Here is a 15,152-nt window from a genome sequence, read left to right as displayed (position 1 = left end):
CAAAGCGAGATATAGGTCTGTTCTTTGTTGTATTCAAAACGAGATAAGTGTATCAAACATTGTTGAGAAACAAAGAGAAAAGTATCGAAAGAAATCGTCATTCGAAAGAACAGACTTTTCGCGCCATGTGCAATGGTACATGATAAAAAAAGAAAAAAAATGAGATTAGTTCTATTATGTTTCTTTACACCATGATTACATGGTTCGACACCATAATCCTATTAAAAAAAAAAAAAAAAAAAACCGTAACACGTCGTGGAATCTTACAATTCCCATCGATCCGATCGTTTGCGTACGTGCCGCGGCGCAACGTCGCCGCCGGCGGTGAGTTTGACACTAGGAATTAGGTCTCGTTGCGTCAGCTGTAACGAGGGTGGCGGGAGATCACCGCGCGAGTGAGTCGCGCGCGCTCCTTTCCGCGAGCCGCGACAACAGACGGGACAATGGGGTTAGGCAGCTTCCGATGGCGACTTGTCATCGTTCTCGTCATCGGTTTATTGCTTTGGCAAACCTCGAAGATTTGGTTGGCGTTCCTGGAAGGCGATGCTGCCGTCTCCGAGCAAGGTAAAGAACTCTGCGCATGCAAACGCCCCATATATGCACGCCGCACTGCACCTGTCGTCATGACCGCGCACGTCTTCGTATATCTCTCTCGCGACACGTTTCATGTTACATATCGCCTTTGACAGCGATACTCGTAACAGAAAAATAATAATAGCGTATTAAAATAGTCCTGATCATATTAAAAAAAGTTATTAGTTATTAAATTGATTATTTCTCCTAAAAAAGCATTTCGTTGTACAGCTTGTTATTCAAATACTGTAATTTTATAATTTGGTAATTGTAATGGTTCCATTTTATCTTTACGATATACACGGAGGTAATTATGTCGTAATTTGATTACAAAATTGTCAATTTTTTTTTTTAAGTTTACGTATTTGAACTTTTTTGACGAATGCATCGCATATGGCGAGATATTTGACATACGGCCCAATCTATGTTCAATGCATTGATTTATTAAGATTTGAGTTATATTTTTAATGAATTGACATTTGTTAAATTACAATTGTTAGTTTCGAATTTTAGAATTTATCCGGATTAATTTTATACGAGAATTATATAGAGAGAGAAAAAAAGAGAGAGAGATGAAGAAAAATTGATATATAATAAAAATATAATGCTATAAAAAGTTAGATATATACGATGATAACAAAGTACATATATATATATATATATATATATGTGTGTCAGTTATAAATTTGCGACTTCCTGCATCAGAGATTATTTGAAAATTATTATTGGAAGAAACCTAAATGAACAATATCTATAAATAATATCTTATTATTTACTCGAAATGTGGTAAAAAGTATTAGTTAGGAAAAATTATAAATATTTTGAAAATATCGTGTATATATGATTTATATATTTGTGTCTCTCATTCATATTTTTTATTATTGAAAATTGAAATGAAAATGTTAAACCAACATTTTAATATTGTTACAATGTCACGTTCGTCATTTATTAATATTTAACGAGGATATCTTTAATCTTTTGGATACGTTGCACGTAGAGCTTCAGCTGGATCAAGCGGTGACACCGTTGAGCCAAAAGGAGGATCTGACTCGACAAAAAGTACACGTGGCCGTGTATTACGAAGCATTATGCCCGGATTCGCGTAGTTTTATTTTGAAACAATTAGGACCAACGTATCGGACACTTTCGACGAATATTGAAGTCGAATTGATACCATACGGAAAGGCTACGGTAAGTCGACGCGACTAACATAAATTTAACTTTTCTAGTCTTCCTCGAGCAGAGGAAAAATAGTAAAGTACTCGTAAATTCGTGTATCGGGATATTTGAATCTTTTATATTCATGAAGCAGTCATTCTGTTTGTTTTGAATCATCTTGTATTGCCTCATTTTTCCTCTTACTCGTTTACATATTCTCTCTTGTTTGCGATTACACACACATTATCGATAATCAAATAAACAAGTTGAGCAGCCAAGATTTTTATTTTCTTGTAAAATGACGTGTTTTATTTTTCACGTGCATACAGACGACGAAGACAAACGATGGATATCAATTCTCGTGCCAACACGGGCCTATCGAGTGTCAAGCTAACATCGTACACGCATGTTCCATCGACGTTATCAAAGACTCGTCGATACGACTGCAATTTGTCATTTGCATGATTGAAAATAACATAGACCCGATAGGGATAATGAATAAGTGCGCCGAACGCATATCCGTGGATTTGAAGGCCATAAATGAGTGTTCGAACAACGAAAGGGGGAAGGAACTCTTGGCAAACTACGGAAAGATGACGAACTCGCTTGCGCCACGAGTATCTTTTATACCGACAATTACCCTCGATAGGGTGAGTATTCGTTTCATAATGCTAAAAAAAGGAATAGCGTAATGGTACGTATATTGAATTATTAAAAAATACGTTCTTTTTTCAGAATTCCGAGCATCAAGTGAGGATATTGAAAAATCTGTTGAAGGAGGTGTGCCTGCACTTTAAAATTATACCAAAAGGGTGCTTATCGTGAAAGAATACGAATAGGTGCGACGACATTAGCGAAACATATCCACGTAATCATCGAATTTTGTTATCGTGTTGCATAAAAAATTTTAAAGTAAATAAAAAATATAATATTTTTGAAAGAAAGCTATTTTATCCTTTTTGTTGAAAGATACCCGAATCTCTTGGTGAATCTAATATCGCGATATGTAACTAATTATTATATATACAATATAATTATATTTGAAAATTAATAGCGTACTCTCTGCTATTATCAAAAAATATTCTATTCCCATTTTACTCGCGTTGATACTCTATATCAGGCCGTTATCGTTTATTTCGGGGAGATAAAATCGCTTGTATTATAGATAAACACCAGTTTGCTCCCATATAAGTATATAGGAACAATTTATTAACTTAATATCAACACTTTATACAAACTGTGCCGCTTTATTATGTACGACAAGAAGTGAAGAACGCCTTTGAGAGATATACGGCAGAGAATATACTTACATACAATAGAAACAATGTTCAAATTGGAATCTGAAGAAATTAAGGTGTTTATTAAAATCGCGAATAGCTTAGCCAGTAAAGTAAAGTAAAAAAAAAAAACAAAAAAAAACACCGAGTCTACGCTCGAAATTAGATAGGAAAAAATTCTTATTTTGCAACGCGTATAACGTTCTCTCCTTGTTCATATATCGCAATAAACTTGTTTGTTTTAAGAATTACAATTAGCATATAACCATACGAAGATTCACTTTGTCGAATCGATTTTATACGTTCGTATATGTACACATCAAAATAAATACAACGGTCGATAGAAGCAGGATGTGTCTTGGTACCTTCGCAAACACGGTATAAACGATTCTTTTTTTTTTTTTTAAGAACAACAACGTGTATTTCAATAACAAAGATCGAGGGGACGCTAAATTAAATATTAGAAGAGCTAACGCTTCAATATTATTCGATAAAGATTTGGCATTGCCTCGATGTTAATGTTCACAACAAGAGCTTCCATGCGCCGCTCTCTCTCTCTCTCTCTCTCTTTCTATCTAAATCTCGGCGCGCGAAAATTCTTTCAATAAATAGATTTTGCGATACGGATATAAAATTACTATTATATTAAATACTGGAATATAGAGTCTTTGTAACGTAAGAGACTTAATCGCTAGGTATCAGTGTTCGATGAAACGAAGCGAATTTGGAAGCATTTAGATACAGATGCCTGTCGAATACTAACGACCACTTTTACAAAACGAGAGTGCGTTCTTTTCTTTTTTGACAATCTTTTTTCATTCTTAATAAAGAGTGTAAGTGTGTAAATATACCTCGGACACAGAATATACCACAGTTTACAAATAGACCCAATGTGTGCTTTCCCCATTTTTTTCGGGTGTTTAATGGAGTGAGTCTCTAATTACAATTAATACCGTACTTTCTCTCCTTTGTAACCTATATCTAATCTCAAAAGTTTTTCGAGGATAGTGAGAAAAGTCAGAGATATGTAAAGTGGATCCTGTTCACAGAGAGACAATGAAATATTCTCATAGCAAAGTATCTAGATGCCATCGAACACAAAAAGAGATAGTTGCTGAAACGAGAGATCTATTGGTAATGAGGGAAACAAATCGAAAATAGCTGTGACCTAAAAATGAGGATACATTTATTTTGTCTTTTTATCTTTTTTTTAAAATCTTTTTTTCTTTTTTTGTTTAATGATCAATGCGATCTAGGTCACCAGAAATACAAGTACTTCTCATTTTTGTTCACTTCAATGTTAAATAATAAAGGACTGTGGAGGAATTATCTCTTTCATCTTTTTTTTCTTAATTTCTTCGTAAATTATTATTATTATTATTATATATATAATATATATTATATATATATTATGACTGAACCACCGACACGCATGTTGTTTACGCTGTACGGTATTTATGTTCTTTTGCTCTCGAGTTCTTAAGTAACATTATATCGTACGGATCGCACAAAAATCACACCAGTTTCTCCGATCTGGTTGGCTCCGCTTTTAACGAGACTGGCACGCACCCCTGGGCGAAGAAAAGTAATGCACCAATCTAACTGTGGCCTTTACTTCCTTTAATCCCCCATCCCTATTTTATTTCTCCGTGGATTTACATATCAACAAAAGTGGTGTCAACGTTATTCTCTCTTTTTTCTTTGTTTAAGATCTTTTTTTTTTGCGCGCATGTATGTAAGGCTTTCCCGAGCGGAAGGCAAGTTTACAAATAGGAGATTAAAATGGAACTGGAGGCAAAACGCACTTTGTGAATATAATATTATAGTGTTTCTCTTTTTTTTTTTTACTCTGTGTGTATAATCTTTTGTGTGTATAGAGTTTTTCTCGCGTATATAATTCGTAAAACGTATTATATACGTAAACGTGTACGTGTGAGTCCCGTATGCACGGGCACGAGAGACTTGGATGATGTTGATTGAAAGCGTAAGGAAGAGACTTTTCTTTTTTTTTTCAAATAGGAATGTCGAGACTTCGGATCCTGGAGCTTTCCAACGATCGCGTCGCGGCTCATTATCCGTGTTCCCATGTGACATCATCCGCGCGACCAATCACATCCCGTCCTGCGAGACGCGAGACGCGACACGCGCGAGCGAAAGCACTAGGTCTGAGCTCCTCGAGGCTCCTCTTCCAATTTTTCTTCATCTATATCTCATCTCTTTTTTTTCTTTATCTCTCTCTCTCTCTCTCTCTTTCACATTCTTTTTTTTATAAATTTTCTTGCTCGTTACTTATATAAATTAAGTTATTAGTTTTGTGAGGCATCGAGGGGTCCAGCACAGCTTTTGCATTTGAAGTCGTCATCAATAACCCAGAGGCCGAAGCGCATCATATTTATATTCTCTCTCTCTCTTTCTCTCACTCTCTCTCTCTCTCTCTCTCTCTCTCTCTCTTTCTCTCTTTGTCTGGAAAACGATCGGTCCAGGCCGAATTCTCTCACAGAGACAAACAAACATTTGTACATGTGCATGCATTTTAACGGTAGAGACATCATCATCTATTTAGCAGCTACATATCCTAATGTCATCATTCACTATACACGTATTTCGTTTATTAAAAAAAAATGAACGAAGGAATTCTCGAGACGAAATCTCTCTCTTTCTCTCTCTCTCTCTCGATTGGCAAATAAATCTTTGCTGCTCTTAATAGTATCTTACATCGGATTTATACCTTGTCCCCTAACGCACACGTTTCCTCTCTACTTGCAAAGAGAAATTACAAATCCTCGACGTGCCTTTTTCATTAAAAAAAAAAAAAAAAAAAAACTTTCGAGGAAATGAAGGAGAAGGTATGGAGACGAGAAGGAAAGATGATAGCGAGGGATGCAACAAGAGAGAAGGAAAGGGAAAGGGGGGAAGAGGGGCAGTCGAGAAAGAGAGTAAAATAGAAAATGCACTTTTTTCTTTGTCGTTGGTGCACATGCGCGCGCAATCGTTATCTCACTTCCAAATTTGTTTTGTCCAATGGAAATAAGACATCCGAGTGAATGTGTATGTAAGTGTATATATATACTCTTTGAGTGTTCCCCGTATGTATCGGTGTGACGTGTGTTATTGTGTTGTGTGTATACGCGTAAATATTTGTGTTTTGAGAGATAATGATTTTAGTGGTATAACTCTTTAATTAAACAATTAATTGCCCTGTATTACTTATCGTTAAACGATGATTTTAAACGCGGTATCGGACGTTGACTCTTCGCGCTTTTATAGATCATCTTCGTATCCTGATACAAGATTTATCACTTTCTGGTTGATTCTGTTTTTGTTACATATGTTTTTCTCTGTTTCTTGATTTATTTAATACGTCAACACCACTCCGAGTCGCGAGTTTTTCCGTTACACAGGTTGCATTCACTTTGATGTCATCATTGTGACGAATTCTGAAAAATACAACAAAAAGACGTTTCATTAGTTTCATATACATTCATTAGTTGCACGCTATGCCTAACTATACCAACAATATGACAAAATAACGATGAAAGGCTAAATGTGATCGTCATTATGACATCAGAAGTAGAAAAAAATTGCAATGAGGTACAAGTGCGCAAACTACTTTATCAAATTGAAATAGTTTCATTGACAAAAAGTCAAATACATTAGCGTAAAAACTGTACAAATTATTCGTATATTTCTTTGAATATTGTCCGCTTTTGATGTGATAATACAAGATGTTTGATACAGGTGTCTTATTTAAAATTAAATGTATAGGTTTTACACATGCATTGTGATAATTATTTTATAACGTATTTCAAAATGATACAATCAAAAGTTCTATTCGCACGACACACCGACAATGAATTTTTATCCTTATTAATAAATTAAATAATACAACCTTCATAATTAACTTGACCGTCGCCATCGATATCGGCCTCTCGTATCATTTCATCTACTTCCTCATCGGTAAGTTTCTCGCCCAGATTGGTCATGACGTGTCTGAGTTCCGCCGCAGATATGAAACCATTTCCATCTTTATCGAACACTCTGAAGGCCTCCCTAATCTCTTCCTCGCTATCCGTGTCCTTCATTTTACGCGCCATCATGGTCAAGAACTCGGGAAAGTCGATTGTGCCGTTACCTAGAATTTCGAAATTTTTAAAACATCGAAATCGTGTTTCTTTTCTTCTTTCAATTAAAAAGAAAATGCATTTTAAAAGCAGCTTTGACAAATGACTCATGTTTCGACAAAACAAAAGATTATCAATATTTCTTTCTATAAATATATTAAGTTAATATTTTCATTGATATATAAATAGAAGTAGACAAATAATAATCATTTTTTTATATATAAAATAACAGCGCGCTCTCTTTTATGCAAATTATAATTTACATCAAAATGTCGTAAAGCTAAATAAAAATATATACCATCTGCATCTACTTCATTAATCATATCCTGCAGTTCGGCTTCTGTGGGATTTTGACCTAGGGACCGCATGACTGTACCCAATTCTTTGGTGGTTATAGTACCGTCGCCGTCTTTATCGAAAAGCGAAAACGCTTCCTTAAATTCTGCGATCTGTTCTTCTGTGAGTTGGTCAGCCTTGAAGATAAAAAAAGCAGTGTTTAAGTGTAATTCTCTTTCAGAGGATTAGAAACATACAATATTATATTTACATTACAATTATACATATGATGAAACAAAATTAATTCGTTAATGTTAGTTGTTATCTAAGTTTCTTTTATACATATATATATATATATATTTACTTTGTTTTGCTAATCTGTCACTCTTTATAAATAATAATCTACATTATTTATAAATATTAAAACAATATTGATATATTTTTATTTTAGTTTTGATATAATAAAAATATATTATACAATTTTCAATAATCTGATTAATCGGATTCATCCGTTTCTAGCCATATCGATTGTACACTAGTTTCGTAAATGCCTCAATTAACGACAAACGCATAATGATGCAAGCTAATGTATGACTATGTCACAAGGAAATAGCACGCTGAGACATTCAAACAAGTCAATTGCTCTTGCACAAATAAAGAAATAACAGATCATTTTGGAAAACGTCATACGAATATTGAAATGGCCAACGACATGATTCATTAGAAATAGGTAAATACTATATATTTATAGATAATGTGCAGATGTAGATATATATACATGTCGTATACTGCGTGATTTATATATTGCGCATTAGTGAAAATAAATTTTGATTCTTTTCCAAAAATGCGTACGTGTATTTAACGGACGAATCGTGCAGTCTAATGCATTAACAAATCTTTTTCTATTGAAATATTGCTAAATATGAGGAAAATAGATCGCATTACAAAAAAAAAAAAAAAAATTTAGAGCCACCCCCTTTTTCGCGGTAATATAAATTGTACGACTCTTAATATCTCGGGAGATCTTTAACGATATATAACGCAAATTATTCGTCAGACATTAATTACAGACAGCTGACTGATTTAACGGCCTATTTGCAGTAGAGTAAAACCAAAGTGACGATAATGTATCGATTCTACACGCAGGAGGCAAGAATCGTATCATAAATAACATTATCGTCGGCCTCTTTTCTAGCTATGTTTATCGCTCTGTCGTTTGTCGACAGATTCGATAGAGTTCTTTGTCATAAGCTTGAAGGGAATAATATTCCAGGATATATTCTCATACGTTAAATAATTAAATTATTCTCAAGGAGCCTCTGATCGTTAAAAGTACTCGCGATCGCGCAAGATTTCCGATTATACAAGCACTGACATTTATACGGAAAATCGCGTCTTCTGGCGATGATCGACCAGCGGATAACCTCACTCTTAGAACGTCAAATCGGACGGCTAATAAATCGCCGAGAAATATGGCCTACCCGATATACGAAAAGCGCCGTGCGCCGAATAGGGCGAGTTTTCACGGGAAAGTTTTGCGCGAGATACGAATACGTTGTCGCGTCGCAGGGAGAGAAAAGAAAAACTCGATGAAAGGTGAAGCTGGGTGTAACGGATTATATAGGACGGGACATCGGCCAGGTAAGAAACGTAAAAGGAGCGCGGAAGGGAATCGACGGAGCGAGGGAACGCAAAAATCAATAGCGAGCGGCAACGCGTGTCGCCATAACGGTTGATCGCCGGACGGATAGAGCGCGTCGCACGCATCGAGGGAAAATTATATACATCGAGGTAAAAAACAGAGAGATGAAGAGATGGAGAGAGAGAGACAGAGAGAGAGAGAGAAGTACGGTCAAAAACAACACGCACATGGTAACGAGGTATATCGGGTGACCCGTATGGATTATGCGAAAGGAGCGGCCGGGCGTATCGCGCGCTCGCATGCTCCGATCTCGTATTTCGTACTCCGATAGGTATCTATCTCCGTTCGCGATCGAAGATATGAGGGACGAAAGGAGAGGAGAGGAGAGCTCGCGGTTCGCGTCGTTGTCGCGTAGTTCTTTTTTTTTTTTTTTCGATTCGAATCGTCGAAAACGTTCGCGAAAAAAAATTCTGGTCCACTCTTTATTATCCACGAAGAAATGTGTTTTGTTTACATAGCCAACTTTACGCGCGCGCGCGCGCACATTCTCTCTCTCTCTCTTTCTCTTGCGTGCACGCGATATCTTTTACCTTTTCTTAATTTAAATATATGTATATATAAAAAGTGTTTTGTCGAGATAAGTGTGCGAAAAGTGTAGCCGAGAACGGGCGACGTTCAGATCTCAAACGTAAAGGCCATGAATTTAGCAGCGCATAACGGACAGACAGACAAACGAACGGACAGACGGGAAGGCCGAGAGGATAAACGTCGCGCGCGGCGCTCGTCGATTATCTCGACGAGTCCAAGAGGGCACACGATTGCGACGCGCGTATCAAGCTGACAAATACGTATGGGCCGAGAGCGAGATTTAGAGGCTGGTCGAAAGCGGCGAAATTAGCCGCTTGGCTCTTTGCGGCGAGAGATCCGTCGCCCACCTGTCTCGATTCCGTATTAACGTACGCGGCCGGCCAGCCGTCGTAGCGCCAGAATTCCGGGGGCACGTAAACGTGTCACCGCGTCGTAGGAGCGCGAGAGTTGCGAGTTTTCGCGAATAATCCATCGATGAAGACTCGGATAAATAAAAGGCGAAGCATCTTACTCTTTACAGCTCCTCTCTCCCTCCTCCCTCCCCTCCCCCCCCCACTCGCTCTTTCGAGCTCTCTTTCTCTCTCGTTCTTACTACGCGACAAACGATCGATCGACGGTTAGTTCCGCTCGCGCGGATGCAGATTTTTCTCGTTGCCGCGGAATAAATTCTACATAGACGGCCGTGCCCGATCGATAACCGCGAGGAAACGAGGCAATGTATGGGGCAGCACATATAAAATATGTGTTTCGAGTTTTCGAGCGACGAGGCTGATAATCGACGGTCGACGAAGGAAGAAAGAGAGAGAGATGGAGAAATGTATAGATAGAAGTAAGAACAGAGAGAGAGGGGAGAGAGAGAGAGAGAGAAGCTGTGTCGCCGTCCTTCCAGAAAAGGAAATCCGTCCTGCCGGCTGATACGAGGAACGAACGAACGAACGAACGAGAAAGATGGAGTTGTATGGATGGAGGACGAATTGAAACGCGGGCCGTAAATTACGTATCGTTCTCTCGTCGCACGTGCGCTCGGCGATGCGTCAATGCGGCGAGGCTTCGGTTACGGTTACCGAAACAGCCGATGACGAGGATGAAGACGACGAGTTTACAAGTATCTATAGGCAACGCGAGAAAGGAGAAAAACGGCACTGGTAAACGCATCGTTACCCGCGGCGTAATCATCGTCGTTGATCGCACGGCGCGACACGGACGACGAGAGTACTTACCATTTTGTTACCCTTTTCTCTCACGTCTCAGGTCACGCACGAGAAGACTCCGGCCCGCGGACACACGCGTCCCCGCACACTGGACAACGAAAAAGTGTCTCCGAATCACAAGGCTCCGGCTATCGGTCGGTCGTTTGTTCGTAAAACGATTCGCCGATTCGGGAAGATGAAACTTTGTGCGTGCACGAGCGCGAACGAGACACGCAGTAACGGAATACACCTAGTCCGGCGAGAAACTCGGGACAGCAATGGAGTCCACCGTGTCTTTCTCGGTCTCTGCGAGGCTCTCTCTGTGGACCGCCGCTGGTCTCGCAGCCCGGATATCGCTACGCCATCCCCTTACGGGCTGCGCGACGGCCAATCGACGCGCGCCGTCGTTCGGGCGGGGCGAGGGAGAGGGTTGGGGGGAGGGAGCGGCGGTTCGCGCGGCGGCCGCGACGCGCCGGCCGCCTACGCGGCCGCGAGCTAGGCCCCCCGCGGCGCGGTTTTCCCCGTTGCCGAAAAGGTGCGGAAGAAAAGGCCCGCGGTGGTTTTTAATCGCGGAAAACGGCGCGAGCGAGCGAGACGCGACGAGACGAGACGACGCGAGGGCGTCGTGCGACGAGGTGAGAGCTAGGCGAGGCGAGGCGAGGCGAGAGGCGAGGCGTGGCGAGGCGAGGTAAGGCGAGGTGAGGTGAGGTGAGGTGAGGTGAGGTGAGGCGAGGCGAGGCGCGGCGCGGCGCGGCGACGTGGCGCGGCGCAGCCACGGACCGGCACGCCGTATACACCCGCCCCGTAACAAATCCGTTTTACACGGCGGGGTGGGTGCGGTCGTGTTTACAGGACGAGTCCGGACGACTAACCGGGCCTGTGATTGGCCGGCGCGCACCTGCAATGCGTCAGGCAGCCGCGCGGACTGTGCTTGCAGTGTCGCGCCGGCTACCGGGTCAAAGCCGGGCGCCGGGCTTCCCTGCTGCTTCCCTGCCCGCGAGAAGACCGCTCCGAATGCGTTTTTCGCCCAACGCGATTCCTCCTCTCCCTCTCTGCCCTCTAACGCGCTTCTCCCTCGATTCCCTTCCGGTGCGTTACCGAGAATCCCCTACTCGCGATACTTTTCTTTTTTTCCTCCCTCGAACCCCTCCAAATTGCCAAACGCGCGCGATTCTTATTTTTCTCCCGCCTTTCCTCTTTGTATTTGTTGTACATATTTCGTTTTATACTCCGCGCTTCTTTCGTCCGTTCCTTTCTCTCGTCGTCAATCTTGTCGGTGACATTTGTCTTATTAACTTTGTAACTCCTTCCCTCTCTTCTCTCTTTTTTATAGCGGGATGAGATCGCGTCGTTGCGAAACGGCATGATGTTTCGTGATCGCAAACCGGTAGTTTGAATTTCGTGCGTCACATATGGGATTTCGAGCCGAATGATCCTTTTATGTAGACTTTCTCTCTCTCTCTCTCTCTCTCTCTCTCTCTCTCTCTCTCTCTCTCTCTCTCTCTCTCTCTCTTTTGTCGCATATAATCTAAACTACGGCTCGTTGGCCTCGGTATCACCCTTTTATCGATCGAATCTTTATCTCTTTTTCCCTTTAACAAAATAAGGGCCTTTTAACGAGAAAACGCGCTATAGAAGAAACCTATCGCTTTCGTGGATGACGACGCAAATTGGATCTATCCAAGGCAAGATGGAGAAAGATAGAGACATTGAGAAAAAGAGAGAGAGAGAGAGAGAGATATGGGGGCAAAAAGAAGATAGAAAACTAGAGAGCCGCTGTAATTTTCTCACGTTTTCCCTCTCTTTTTCCGTCTCTTATCTCCCTCTCTCTTTCTCGAGTATTGATTTTGATCAATTTCATCGGTGTGCACCTCTAGCGCGGGTCTCCACCTTCGCGAGGAATTTACAGGCGGGCGTAAAGCGTGAAAATTTATCGTATCTGGCCGTACCGTCGTCGCCCTTGTCCCCCGCGTCCCTTTTGCCTTTTTTTTCTCTCTCCCTCTCTTTAATCTACATCAGTCGTTCTCTCGGTGCCCTCTCAGTTTCGCTCCTCTCTCCCTCTCTCTTTCCCTGCGCCCCTCACCGCAGTCCCGTATAAGCTTTGCCTATATAAATACTATTTCCACTTTCCTGGTATGTGTGTCAGTGCGGCAATTTGACGATGGTGTCAGATAACGTATAATCGCGTTTCAAGCGTACGCAACTATAAAATCGACTGTTTATCGATAAAATTCTCGACTCGATTATTTTCTGTACGCGCGTCTATAAAGATAAGGCGAGAATATACGCGAGAAGCTCGATTCCTCTCTCTCTCTCTCTCTCTCTCGTTTGTACTCGCGCCGTCTGCTCCACTTTGGAATCGCACGTATACATTATATTCTCCAAATGTTCTGCATTGCGTTCTCGTACGTATATGCGGAGATTACGCTTGTCGATAAGATTTGAAAGAATCGAAATATTATCGATAACTATCGATGATAAAATTGTACAAGCATGCATGTCCGTTATATATATATATATATATAGTCGTTTATGTTGATACACGACTCAATCTCGTTGACTTTACGAATTACACGTTTTTAGAGCCTTACCAGCCTCACGGACTGTTTTAACGTCAAAGTCACTATACGTCGCGAGAGGGCAAATTGACTGAAATTACATATATTGGGGAAATTCCCGTTTTACAAATACCGTATAAATACCCGCGAAATTGTTATCCCCTCGCTTATTTATCTTATCGGACGACCTCGCGCGTCCTCTCCCGTCGCGAATAACAATATTACAAGTCCTGCGGGGCGGTAGGGAGGGGGGAAGGGGATCTAAAATTTTTACGAGGACGGTTTTATACGAAGATGGCTTACGCAAGTCGCGCCGCGCGCGCGACGAATAATTCAACGCGCCACTTTGCGGCCGGCCGATCGCGCGCGCATGCGCATTTTTTCCAATATAGAAACTAAATAATCATAGATATCGCATCTGCAACGGCGGTGAAGGGGGGGAGAAAACGGCGAAGATGAGGAGGAATGCGTCGCCTCGTCGCTGGAAGTCGATTTTTGTCGCCTTCAAAAGAAGAGAGAAAATTATCGGCGACAGGTGCGAGAGAGAGAGAGAGAGAGAGAGAGAGAGAGAGAGAGAGAGAGAGAGAGAGAGAGAGAGAGAGAGAGAGAGAGAGAGAGAGAGAGAGAGAGAGAGAGAGAGAGAGAGAGAGAGAGAGAGAGAGAGAGAGAGAGAGAGAGAGAGAGAGAGAGAGAGAGAGTTGCGACGTTCGGAGCGTATCTATATTCAGAATGACGCTAATATTTCTCGCGAAGATCGATCATGGGAGAGATAACTCGAACGAAAATTGTGTACTATGATTGTTATGAATCTTAAATCTCAATTATTTTCTATAATTTATATATAGCATCGTATATTATTTTTATTTATAATAACGTAATTATCTCTGTCGGGCGTTCAAACGATTTTTCCGAATACCAAATAAAAACGCCCGTTTATATGATTACTCCGCTATTATATTCGATAGATTCAATCTTTGACTTTGCTCTAGGTCGAATTTTCTAGATTTTAGACGCGGGGATAGAATCGAAATTTGAGTTCAATCCCGAGATTCATAATGGAGGTCCAGGATAGCCAAGGCTTTTCTCGATCAGCAACGACGACGTAATACGCGTAAGGGGGACCATCGGGACGGCGACCTCTGTTCTCTCGGGGGCCGATGAGCGAAAGCGCGCGCGCGCGCGCGCACCCGCGTTCTCTCTCGTCGAGGAGGACGCGAAATTTCTTTTCTCGCAAAAGAGCGTATAGCGCGCACGGCACATATCGATCGTTGGCGCATTCCAGCCAGGAACACGGCGACGCGGCCATCAGGAACACCCCGCCGTTCGCATCCGCACCGTACCGTATGTGTACCGCGCGTGTGTATGCGTGTCGTCCGACGAATCGTTAACCGCTCCGTCGTCGTTGTGACCATGACCGATATATCCCGAAGACAGGAGCGGCGGTTAGGTGCGCTCGACGGCGACCCGCACGGCGCGTTGTCGATAAGGCAAATTAGCGATCAAGTCGCGTGCGCGGCCGCGGAAAAATGATTCGCGGCGCAGGAGGGAGGGGCAGGTCTCCTTCGTCGCTCTCGAAGCGATTTTCCGCTTCCCCGAAAGGGAGAGAGAAAAGGGCGGCCGACGTGTGAAGGAAAAAAAAAAGGAGGGTGGGGATCGGCCGACAAGCCGGTCGATTGTATCTTAACGCGTAGCCGTAAGTGCGGCTCTGCGGATGCGTAATGCGCCAAGCACGATGATATACGGTATACGTGCATACCGAACCGCTTCGC

At 41.7% G+C, this 15,152-nt stretch overlaps 2 protein-coding genes across 2 annotated transcripts; one reads left to right on the top strand and one right to left on the bottom strand.

The window, feature by feature from the left end:
- The first annotated feature begins 251 nt into the window (after window positions 1–251).
- LOC138936764 (gamma-interferon-inducible lysosomal thiol reductase) lies at window positions 252–2,667 on the top strand. Its single transcript, XM_070302392.1, has 4 exons — window positions 252–564; window positions 1,571–1,764; window positions 2,061–2,381; window positions 2,467–2,667. The coding sequence occupies exons 1-4, from the start codon at window positions 444–446 to the stop codon at window positions 2,554–2,556; spliced, it is 726 nt and encodes a 241-aa protein (XP_070158493.1). The 5' UTR covers window positions 252–443; the 3' UTR covers window positions 2,557–2,667.
- Window positions 2,668–4,833: 2,166 nt separating this feature from the next.
- Window positions 4,834–11,151, bottom strand: LOC138936770 (calmodulin). The gene is made up of 4 exons (XM_070302407.1): window positions 10,856–11,151; window positions 7,428–7,602; window positions 6,898–7,140; window positions 4,834–6,445 (listed from the first exon to the last, which is right to left on the bottom strand). Exons 1-4 carry the CDS (start codon window positions 10,856–10,858, stop codon window positions 6,417–6,419), a joined length of 450 nt encoding a protein of 149 aa, XP_070158508.1. The 5' UTR covers window positions 10,859–11,151; the 3' UTR covers window positions 4,834–6,416.
- Window positions 11,152–15,152: the final 4,001 nt, after the last annotated feature.

This window comes from Polyergus mexicanus, unplaced genomic scaffold (assembly GCF_030449975.1).
Source record: "Polyergus mexicanus isolate NDT 795.1 unplaced genomic scaffold, iyPolMexi1.0 SCAF_1, whole genome shotgun sequence".
NCBI classification, from domain to species: domain Eukaryota; kingdom Metazoa; phylum Arthropoda; class Insecta; order Hymenoptera; family Formicidae; genus Polyergus; species Polyergus mexicanus.
Note: the sequence above shows the minus strand (reverse complement) of the source record. Positions and strands in the feature narration are given on the sequence as shown.